The sequence below is a fragment of the Bemisia tabaci genome, chromosome 6 (genome assembly GCF_918797505.1).
Source record: "Bemisia tabaci chromosome 6, PGI_BMITA_v3".
NCBI lineage: Eukaryota > Metazoa > Arthropoda > Insecta > Hemiptera > Aleyrodidae > Bemisia > Bemisia tabaci.
Window position 1 is genome coordinate 51310761 of NC_092798.1, and position 11122 is coordinate 51321882.

At 41.5% G+C, this 11122-nt stretch overlaps 1 protein-coding gene across 3 annotated transcripts; it reads right to left on the bottom strand.

The window, feature by feature from the left end:
- Window positions 1-1998: 1998 nt before the first annotated feature.
- LOC109042046 (uncharacterized) lies at window positions 1999-6407 on the bottom strand. 3 transcript variants are annotated; one of them, XR_011900103.1, is made up of 3 exons: window positions 6184-6403; window positions 4339-4890; window positions 1999-2315 (listed from the first exon to the last, which is right to left on the bottom strand). XR_011900103.1 is itself a non-coding variant. In XM_072301890.1 (3 exons), exons 1-3 carry the CDS (start codon window positions 6304-6306, stop codon window positions 4402-4404), a joined length of 570 nt encoding a protein of 189 aa, XP_072157991.1. In that variant the 5' UTR covers window positions 6307-6407; the 3' UTR covers window positions 1999-4401. The 3 variants fall into 3 exon arrangements, 2 of the variants coding, with proteins under 2 accessions (XP_072157991.1, XP_018914159.2); XM_072301890.1 differs by having other exon boundaries at window positions 1999-4530; window positions 4573-4890; window positions 6184-6407; XM_019058614.2 differs by having other exon boundaries at window positions 1999-4890; window positions 6184-6401.
- Between the last annotated feature and the right edge of the window lie 4715 nt (window positions 6408-11122).

An 11122-nucleotide genomic window follows, 5' to 3' on the forward strand; every position in this document is an offset into this window, starting at 1 on the left:
TAATCATGAACAATCAAACATCTATTTATTGTTGAACTTGGACGATGACCCGAGGCGTAATGTCTTAGAGACTGCATTAGCGCCATTTGCAGTGGCGATTTTGCAACCTGGCGAATCTGTTTTTCCTTTATTTCAATCCATTAAAACATTGATTCAAGGTGGAGCAAGATGCCTCACCAAGAATCGATTATTTTACATATCGACGGTGAAACTACCAAACCACGTATCTCAGTTTGCGACGTCGCAGACTTCCTGCCATACTTTATTTTTTAAATAGAAAACTACTCAACGTCAATTCGTGAAAACTTCCGTGATTTTTCCTCTTTGTGCGGAGGAAAATCTGTGAAAATTGTAAGGAATGATATTGATTTGATCTCCTTCAAAAAAATAAAATGTCAGTGGAGATTTTTAAACACCGCAAACGAGATACGTGGTCTGGTAGTTTCACCGTCGATATATTTAAAAGGCGGAAAAACAGGGTTGCCAAATCTTGGGCAAACTAAACAACTTCTGCGCAAGCGTGTGTCGCAACATAGGAATGACGACGGCGGGTGTTAACAGCTCCCAAAATTCATCGAAGAGAGCTCTGTCACCAGTTCAATTTGAACCAGGTTGACATTTGGACCGAGTTTAACAGAAAGGAACCAAGCCACATCAGCGATTGCCAAGTTTAACTGGGCAATTATATTTTTTACGAGAGAACGGTTGTTCGGATTCCTTTGAACATTTTAAGGAATTTGTTTCGCACCACGGAGAATTTTCACTGAAATTTGCACGAAAATCCACACAACCGTTTTCATGTAAAAAATTAAATTGCCCAATTAAATTTGGCAATAGCTGATGTGGCTTGGTTCCTTTCTGTTTAACGCGGTCCATTTTATGTCGGGAAGGGAAGCTATTTCCGAGATTGGTGCGGGAAATGGTTTGAAATTTTGAGGCATTATGAATCTATTTGTAATTCCTGCGTGGACGTGAGCGGACTCACAATCAGTGCTCTCTACCACCAGTGCCTCCGAGATCATAAGTAGCACGGCCTATTTGAAATTTCGTGTACTATTCGCCCGGGTACACGCCTGGTAAATGTCGCTATCTATCGGCTGAAACTTTAAGCGCTGGATTGGTTTCACCGATGCTCGTTGGAGGTGTTTCTTGTTGACTGTGTTATCAAAATTTCTTTTATAAAACATTGTTCTCGCTTTGAAAGGTACAGCAAAGTACTATTTTTAGATGCTTACAATTTTTTTAATGATTTATCCACCTGAGGAAGGCTGAGTTTTCAGCCGAAACGTTTCGGTTTTATTCGTGAAAATTAGCCTTGTTACCCGCTGTATATAAATTTTTTTATTGTTCTAAACGCATGACTGTCATAGAATCGACTTCCAGTCATCAAAATATCGTGATCGACCCAAGTCACTTGGAGAATACTTCTTTCGATGTATTGTCCGTGACAACAATTATTAGTCAGTGGCCAATGAAAGACTGCCAAGTGGGGCAAGAATCTTCCCGTGAACAGACAGGTAAAGAATGTTATTCAGCTCAGAGTTCTTTCTTATCCAACTGACCGGGTCTACTGACCTTCGATTGCTCTATCAAATACTGTATGAGATTTAAACTTGTTTTTCTGCATTTTCAATGAGAATAGTTCACTTATATCGGACGAGAGGCAGTTTTTTTAAAAATATTTTTTAAATTTTAGGATTAAAATGGGATAGTTGCAGTATGGTTACAAAACTTACAGTTAACAAATGATAATTATCCGGCAGCATCAGAAATTCTGTCTCACGATTCGATCGATAGCCGTATATCGATCGACAAAGCGCGATCGAATCGGTGTCGATTGAGTCGTGGCGCTCCACAGCGACACCGACATCGATTGACCATTTTATGTTTCGCCGGTTTTTTAATTAGTTGTCGATTGATTGTCTGTTGATTGGTTCCTCTTTTCATTTCTCGATCGAATCTAGACCCTCCCAAATCAATTAATATAATTTATACATAGTTAGTTCATTAATTTTATTAGAGTTGTTCAGCATCTCAGGTCATTCATGTCTTTACAAAAAATATGAAAGGTGAGTACAAAAATGTAGATTTTTAACTTAATGGAAGGAAATAATTTCAACATTTTGGTTGTAACATGGGGATCATCGCAGGATAGGGGGTTTGTATTCCTGTTGACTGTTGGAGAATAAATCTGTGAGCGGAGGTCCTTGAGGGCAGAGCAGTCCATGATCACGTTTTTGACGGTGGGGGTGAGGGATGATAAATTTCAGAAGTTACAGGTGGGTAGATCATCTTTGCAAATGATGTGATATTGACTGAAAAAAGTGAGACCAATTCTATAAGACACACAATTTGAACTTCACTTGATCATATTTTGTGGTATGATGTTCTTTGATATGGTGTTAGGGGCTCCACGAAGACGATTTTGTTCACTTGTGCGCCAATCTTGCTCACACGAGCTGCCAATAAGTTCGCACAGAGATTTCTAAACATCTTGTTGGGTACATGAATAATCAGCAACATACAGAAATAGAGTATAATATATAGGGTGGGCTAAAAGTACCTGAAAAGTGTCTAAATTTTGAACAAAAAGAGAGGAAAGGTTCCTGTTTGGACCATTGCTAATTTTGGCAAGGAGCTGATTTTTTAAGGGAGGTTCATTTGTGGGGCCCCCCAAGGGAGCCCCCCTAGGGAGGGCAACTCGAAATTTTCAATTGGCAACCCCCCCCCCCCCCTTGTGACACATCGTTGGAGAGAAGATGAAAACAAAAGAATGCTCGCGCAAACTGGAGATCAATCCCACTTTTCGTTCTTAATATGAACGTATTTTCATCAAACAGAACTATGTGCAGGTGGGAAAGATGGGGTGTGCTCGTTAGTGCTTGGGCCATAAGAATGAATGGGAATGATAAAGCGCCAGTGACGTAGCCGCCGCTCCAGTAACCATTCGTCGTCTTCAACTCATGAGCCCTGTGCACAACGCTCTTGACGCATGCCCACAGCTCATGGAGTGTGCACATAGTTCCGTTTGACAGAATGTAAAATCCCGCTTTTCTAATTCGGCAAACGGAACTGTGTGCAGACTGAATGCAAGACTCATGAGCCGTGGGCATGTGTCAAGAGCGTTGTGCGCAAGGCTCATGAGTTAAAGACGACGAATGGTTACTGAAGCGGCGGCTATACGCCACTGGCGCTTTATCATTCTCATTCAGTTTTGTGGCCCAAACACTAAAGAACGAGCACACCCCATATTTTCCACCTGCACATAGTTCTGTTTGATAGAAATACGTCCATATATTCACAATCAAAGTTCCATTTCGACCAATTTCTGAAAATTGATAATTCCTGTTTGAAAAATTCCAAAAGAGGCAGCCTATGGCTTAAAATTCGTAGAATGGCTATTGCTTACATATCCGAATTATGTGAGGATGTATTTCTTGTCAGTTCACGAGCGGGGTGGAGGGGGGGGGGAATGCTCACCGCCTGAAAATGCGACGTAACGGAGTCATTTTTCTCCGTCTCAAAGTGCGCTCAGCGTCATGTATTCGTCAAAGTTTTATGGCACAACAAAAAAATTTAGCAGCCGGGATCATGACTTTGAGCGTGCTTTGAGACGGAGAAAAACGACTCCGTTATGTCGCATTTTCAGGCGGTGAGCATTCCCCCCCCCCCCCCCTCCACCCCGCTCGTGAACTGACAAGAAATACATCCTCAGATAATTCGGATATAAAAGCAATAGCTGTTCTATGAATTTTAAGTCGTAGACGACCTCTTTGGGATTTTTCAAACAGGACTTGTCATTTTCCGAAAATTGGTCGAAATGGAACTTTGATCGTGAATATCTCTAGAACGAAAAGTTGGATTCATCTCCAGTTTGCACGAGCATTCTTTTGAACGTATTTCTATCAAACAGAACTAAGCGCCATCGGTAGAGGAAAGGGAGAGGGGAGGCTTGGATTGGCGGGTGTTGCGGAACGCGATGCTCGTTAATTCCGTCCTAAACTCCTAATGATTTTCCATGGCGCTTAGTTCCGTTTGACAGAACGCGCTATCCGCTATCCTCAAAAGGAACTCAAATTAGCGTCCGTTTGACAGAAATACGTCCTTTTGTTTTTATCTTCTTTCCAAAGATGCGTCACGAAGGGAGGGGGAGGGGTCGCTATTTGAAAATTTCGAGTTGTCCTCCATAGGGGGGCTCCCTTGGGGGGGGGGGGGCCATAAATAAGCCCCCCTAAACAAATCAGCTCCTTCCCACAATGAGCAATGGTCCAAACCAGAATCTTTTATTTCTTTTTGTTCAAAAGTTATAGACACTTTTCAGTTATACTTTCGGCTCACCCTGTATAGCAATGCAATTGAGCCGTTAGGTACGCACAAGCTGGAAAAGTGAGTTTACATTTCCTAAAGCTGAATTTTTTCAATGCTTAGAAATTGTTCAGCGAAGATTTTAGCCTTTGTCCTGCAATCCTTCAAATGACTGGATATGTGAATCACGTGGCCGGTTGGGACCTCCTCGTGGTGGGTTGGGACCTCCTCGTGGTGGGTTGGGACCTTCGCGTGGTGGGTTGGGACCTTCTCGTGGTGGGTTGGGACCTTCTCGTGGTGGGTTGAGACCTTCTCGGGAGGATTGAAGTGGCTGCAGGTACATTTAGCATACTTGCAAGATCCGAGGGTGAAATCCGCACAAGAGAATCGTAGAGAATCTTCGTCTACTTGCGCGTCCATGTCAGCATCGTACTTCTTACGATAGTGTTGTTTAACCGTAGATTTGTAATTACTCCATTCTTTTGCCATTTTCTCGCAGTCCTCTTGGCACCTTGAATTTCGAGATCCTTTTAGATTTTTCTTGCTTATAAGTTGGCAGGGATTATTCGTCCTGTCGCGCTCCTTCTGGAAAGGCAAGAACAAATGTTTATCAAATCTATGAAAAGTCATCCATAATAATGTGACAGGATCTGTGAAGAGGGACCTTATCTTCCGGGGGCAAAATCTCCGGGAGAGCCGAAAAGAGGTTACACAGAAAAAAAAATGTCAAATTTGGCAATTTGGGCAGATGTAAAGAACTTGTCGTAACTAAACGAACAACCACGGGAACCAGCAATAGTTGTTTCATTTCCAGATTGCAATCATTATAAGCATTTTGACGGTGAAACTCCCAAATTATGTATCTCGTTTGCGGTGATTTAACATCCCTGCTCCTATTTTATATTATTTTACGGAGAAAAAAATCAAAATCATTCCTTGAAATTTTCACAGAATTTTCTTCGAACGTCGGAGAAAGATCACGGCAGTTTAAAAAAATTAACGTTTAGTAGTTTTACATTGAACTATTAAAGTGTGACAGGAAGTCTGCGACGTCGAAAAACTGAGATACGTGGTTTGGAAGCTTAACTATCGAATTTTTATTTGTCTTTTTTCCTTAATTAGACGAGTGACAGTTTTTGCAATCCATCGCTCTTTTCGCAAATCTGATCGCTATCGAACGCGGGAAATTCCAGATTGCGCGATGCATACTATTACGCGAATGGTGCGTCTCAAAGTTGCCAGATTTAGCCGGAAAGCAGCATACTTCTCATAAGACTTCATACTAAATATTCTAATTTTTTAGCACAGTTTGGTAACCGCGAACGCGATTTTAGGACGATTGTCCACTAAAAATGTCCACTAGTAAGCTGTATCTCTTAAACACGAACCTTTATGTCTCGCTCATGCACAAAAGCACTTATTTGTATAGGAAAACTATTTACTTATATACTGTTTATCAAATGAGCTAAAAATGAGTTCCTAATTGCAAAATGTACCTCAAATTTATGGACGTCTATCTATCTCTTTGATGGATGAATTTGCTGAAATTTAATTACGTTTAAGTTGGCTAGAAGCCGCACCATTGAGCCTTGTATTTAGGAAGACAGACCTAACTACAGGGGTGTTAGTATAAGTTAGAAACACCTATTTGCTACTGGAGTCAACGGATTCTTGCGTGGTTCCTGCATACCTATTCCTCATCGCATTTACACTGTGGCCGCTAATTGAATTTTTAAGTTCGATACACAACAATTAATACAGGACAAAGCCCTATTTCAAGCATGCAATAGCGCATTTTGAATATCTGGCCGCATCGCCGAAGATTCAATTATCGGGCTGCTGTAGTGAGTGAAATCTCTAATACGGCAGCATTCCTACCTGCGTGTGTTTACCAGCGAGGCTCTCGTGAAGATGAAGTAAAAATATCACCGCACAAAATACCAAGTAAACGCACACCATTTTTGGCTTTGCCCCTCGGGGCCTGCACTTCCCGAAAAACATTCCTGTATCGTATACCAGTACTTCAGATCCCGCACACTTGAAAAACTAGTAACAACCTTCCGTCCACACTGACACTGACTTTTATACACCTTGGCAGCTTCATACTACTTTACGTGACTGTTCACTGTGTTTTTACCCTCATTTATCGACGAAATTTTGATTAAAACGGACATGAAAAAAGTGTTTTCCTCATGCAGATATGGGTTGCACGCGGACTTCCAAGCTTTGCAATTAGAAATGCAAGTGGTGCAACCAAATATTGCACTCATTTTGACTGATAGACGCACGAATGGCGTGACACATCGCGAATGAGAACTCCAGCTACAGCCAAAACAAGTGTTGTCTCTCCCGGAAAATGGCTCATGTAATCACGATAAGCACATGCCGAAAGTCTGAATTCATTCCCCATCCTCCACCTCACAGACTGCAAATTAAATTTGCACATTTTTTCGAGCTTTTCTCTTCGAAAAAAACACAGGGGAATCCAGCAAGTTGGCAACACCTAGTAACGATTCTTAACAGTTGGCAACACTGTTTTCCCTCCATTTAAATGTATGTAAAACAATCGATTCTCGGTGAACTGGAATCGACATTTTTAATGGATTTAAATGGAGGAAAAACAGTGTTACTAACTCTCAAGAATCGCCACCGGCAACACCATGATGCCTCACCCGATTAAATTGCTAGGGCTACAATGTCTCCAAAGTATTCATCTGTTGCTTATTTGGACCGCGCTTAGCAGAAAGAAACCAAGCAAGATCAGTTATTGCTAAATTGAACCAGGAAATTTCATTTTTTATGAGAGTAAAAAATGCGCGGAATCCTTTGAAAAGTTTCAGGCATTCGCGTCGTACCATGCAGAAAATTTCCTGTAATTTGCACGAAAATCCCCAAAACCATTTTAATGAAAATAACTGAACTGCCTCGTTAAATGGCAGTAGCTGATGTGGCTTGGTTCCTTTCTGCTTAACGCGGTCCAATTATCCTCATTTTTTTCACTTCTATATTTTTTACGTTATAATTTCGGCACTGCATTTTTCTTCCAAACATGTAGAGAATAAGAACTATATGTCCTATGTTTTCCCTACATACTGTCCAGAATAGCAAAATTTCATGAAAAATAAAATCTTCAAATTTAGCGTGAAATTTCAGAAATTCATGAAAGATATCGAATAATAGCGGTTTCGCAAAATGTAAAAATTGTGACTGTCTTCTATTTTCGTGTATTTCGGGTATACTCTAGCCCCTGAAAAATATGAAATATTTCACAGCCTCGTGAAATTTCATGAAATATCTCAGTGAAATTTCCAATATTTCGTCTCTTTCTTATGTTTCATGCCACCATGATACTGTCATCTCGGCTGAAATCCTCGTTCAGATGCCTTGTCTCCAAAGGGATGTTTCACGGGAGTTTTCCCAAGTTTGACGCGCAGGAATGAAACTTCTGAGCTTTTCCCCGTTATGCAACACAACAAAATTTCTTGCTCTTCTTTTAAAGTCGTTTCTGGGACTCTACAAGGACTCATGGTTGGCATTGTGATTAGTATCGACTGACTCAATATTTTTTCCAACTTCGCAGGTGAGATTTTTCCTCGGGACAGATCCCATGAAGCTTCCCGTGGAGACAAGGCCTTAGGACTGTATATACGTGTTTAATCTTACAAATCGCGAGCAAACCGGAGCGCATTTTATCTTACACGGGCAATAAGTTCCCGACGAGATTTCTAAAGAAAACCAATCGGCTGCCCAATTGACTCGGAAAGAGTCAACCGCATTGGCGGCCTCGGTATTGCCGCACGGTGGATCGAGGCATTAGGAAAGATCGGACTAAATTTAGAATCTTTAAAAGCTTATAACGACGTTTATACACAACTTTGAGGTTCTGAAAGTGGTTCCCTTTGTTTCCTCGTGACATTTTGTTCTAGTAGTACCCCTTAAAATTTAAAAAGTGACGAAGTAAACATTACCAAGCTGGCATCTCCGGCCCTCGGGTGTCGGATGAGGAAAGCGATTCAATGTTTCCCCGAATAGTTTTATTAAATTTACTCGACCGGAGGCGAGTTGAAATATGGCAATGCCGTGAGAGCAAAAATTAATTCTTAAATCGGCTGAGTTCTTTTCCGAGTTTTCATGACCTCACAATCGAGGATCGATTAATCGACGTATAAAACTTTGAGCGCGAGTAAAAACGGTTTCTACATTAATAATTACTCAGAAGTTAAATGAGATGCGCTTGAAATGAGCCGGATTTTGGAAGATTGCTCATTTGAACTGTTCTTTCGTCCAGAAGTAAACGGACCATTTGAAGTATGCTAATAGATCGCGATATTTTTGCCTCGATCAAACGGGTTAGCCATGGATCTTTATAGTAGTAAATTGATCGGAAGAAGCGATCATACTTACGCAGTGAATCGCTTAAAAGTGACAAAATAAACATAAAAATTCGCAGTTTGCATCCGTGAAGAGATAGAGAGATGCCAGCTTCCGGAAGATCTCTACCATGACAGATTCCTGTGGAGAGTAGGCGTCGCAGAGCGCCCTAGCGCGCCGTAAAAGCGGCATATACATACATACAATTCGGAGTTTTAGTCAGAAATTTCATGGGCGACCTCGGTGATTGACTCGATCCACTGTGCGTCGCCGGGGGGGGGGGGGTGAGTTTTTCGAGGGACGATGTTACGTCAGTAATTAGGCTAAAATTGGACAGGGGGACAGGGTGGGTAGGCACCGGAGGGATTAATGCCCTCGCGGAGTTATGAACTTGAAAAATAAAGCTCCCGAGATTTAACGAGGCGGAGAGTGGAGCCGTGAAGCGGGTAGTATGGAGCGATAGTGAAGGGGTTGCTTTGTGTTGGAGAACTGAACTTAGTCGAAATCGAATGCTTGGGAGTAATATTTTAGCCGTATGCGCGACAGCTGTCCCCAGCATTTGGCACCCTTCGGAGCCGGAGCTGGAGCTTTAGAAATTATCCGTCATAACCTACACGAGAGAGCACTAGCTCGAGGTCCCCGATGCCGCCGTGTTTTTCGGTCGTGTTTGAATTTCCCTTGGCCTTATCTTCATCATTCCCTCCTTAATTCCCCGTTTGTTCCCGCGTCCGTCCCTATTTTTCATTTCCTTTATTTCGATTTCCCCCGCGCGTTAAACGCCTCGATGCGACAGAAATATTTATTGTTGCGCCGCTTCATTGCTTACGCATTTAGCGCGGCGCTGATTTGAACGACGAGTTTTTCATGATGTTCCTGTCGCGGCTCGCGGGGCAGGAGTGCGGTCCGTGCTGCCCTCCTAAGGAAGAGCGCCGTATGAGCCTTCAGGTGTTGCCGCATTGCCTTCAATAAAACAATAATTTACGGAGAATATTTTAAATAATATTCCTCCAATTGTTCCGGCAATTTTGTCGACAATTTAATCTAAAACACCAGGAAATTTCAAGGAAAAATATGCATAATATTCCGCGAAAATGGACATTTTATGGAAGGCAATTTGGCAACTCTCGAATGTTCATACGAGGTTTTTCCTTGGCACGGTAGCGTAGTTGCGACTTTGAGGAATTATTGATCGAGAGACGATGAATTTTTCATTTGATTCAGTTTTTCATCTTAGAGTGCTCACGTCATGGAGAGAAATAGCACGGGGTTTTTGGATTTTACCACGGGGTTTTTTTGGTTGAGGGGTTTGGGGTTTTTTTGGTGTTGGGGTTTTGGTTATTTCCAATGAATGATGGGTCTGTTGCACGCAAGAGATACAACCAAATAGACGCATTTATGCCAAAAGGAACTATGTGCATACTGTTTGTGTGCAACATAGTTCCTTTTAGCATAAATACGTCCAAATAAATACACTTTTTACAGGTAAAATCGCACGAAAATCACGTCGGACACGTAAAAAATTAAACTGCCAGATTAAATTTGACAATAGCTGATGTGGCTTGGTTCCTTTCTGCTTTACTCGATCCAGTTGGTATGTGGAAAGAGTGTGACATTTTTTTTGCTGCTGGACGTAAAGTCAATTTGGCCTTTTATGTTTTTGGATTTTTGGTCTTTCGATATTTACTCTTTTATTTGATATATCCTCCTATCTCTCACGATAACGCTACTCTAGTATTTTTTCCCTCACCACACTATACATCCAGAAATCAGACCATCAGAGGCAAGCAGAGAACGTTTGTGCGGATTCCTTTGCAAATTTTAAGGAAATTGCTTCGTATGAGGTGTGCAGAAAATTCACTAAAATTTGCACAACCGTTTTTATGTAAAAAAATTAAATAGCCCAATTAAATTTAACAATAGCTGATTCGGCTTGGTTCCTTTCTGCTAAACGCGATCCAATTGGCATTCGGACTCTTAAAAAAATATGACCTTTTTTGCTGCTGGTCGTAAAGTCAATTTGGCCTTTTTTGCCTCTCTCTCCTGAAGACGGTACTCTAGTATGTTTTACGTCACCACACTTTACATCCAGGAATCGCACCGAAAAAAAGGATGCTGATTTATCATTCTGGATGTAAAAAAGTGTGCGTTAACTCACAAAACGCTGAATCAACCGCCATAGCAGCTAGTTTTACATCTTGACATTGCTAAAGTAGGTAACTGCTGAGGCTGTTAATTCAGCGTTTTGTGAGTTGTCGCATACTTTTTTACATCCAGAATGTTAAATCAGCATCCTTTTTTTTCGGTGCGGGTCATTAGAGGCAACAGGGATGCAGTGGGTTTGTCGTTGTAATTGATAGACAAAGTTATAGACAAAGAAGACATAGGGAATATGAAGCGATCCTATTGGTCGAAATGGCTGGTTCTTATAGACTAAGGGGGTTCATGA

Excerpts from the sequence above, each read along its gene's own strand:
- LOC109042046 (XM_019058614.2), bottom strand. The coding sequence starts at position 6,306 with ATGTTTTTCGGGAAGTGCAGGCCCCGAGGGGCAAAGCCAAAAATGGTG. Across the intron at positions 4,891-6,183 it reads TCGCTGGTAAACACACGCAG|AAGGAGCGCGACAGGACGAA; the intron begins GTAGGAATGCTG and ends TTGCCTTTCCAG.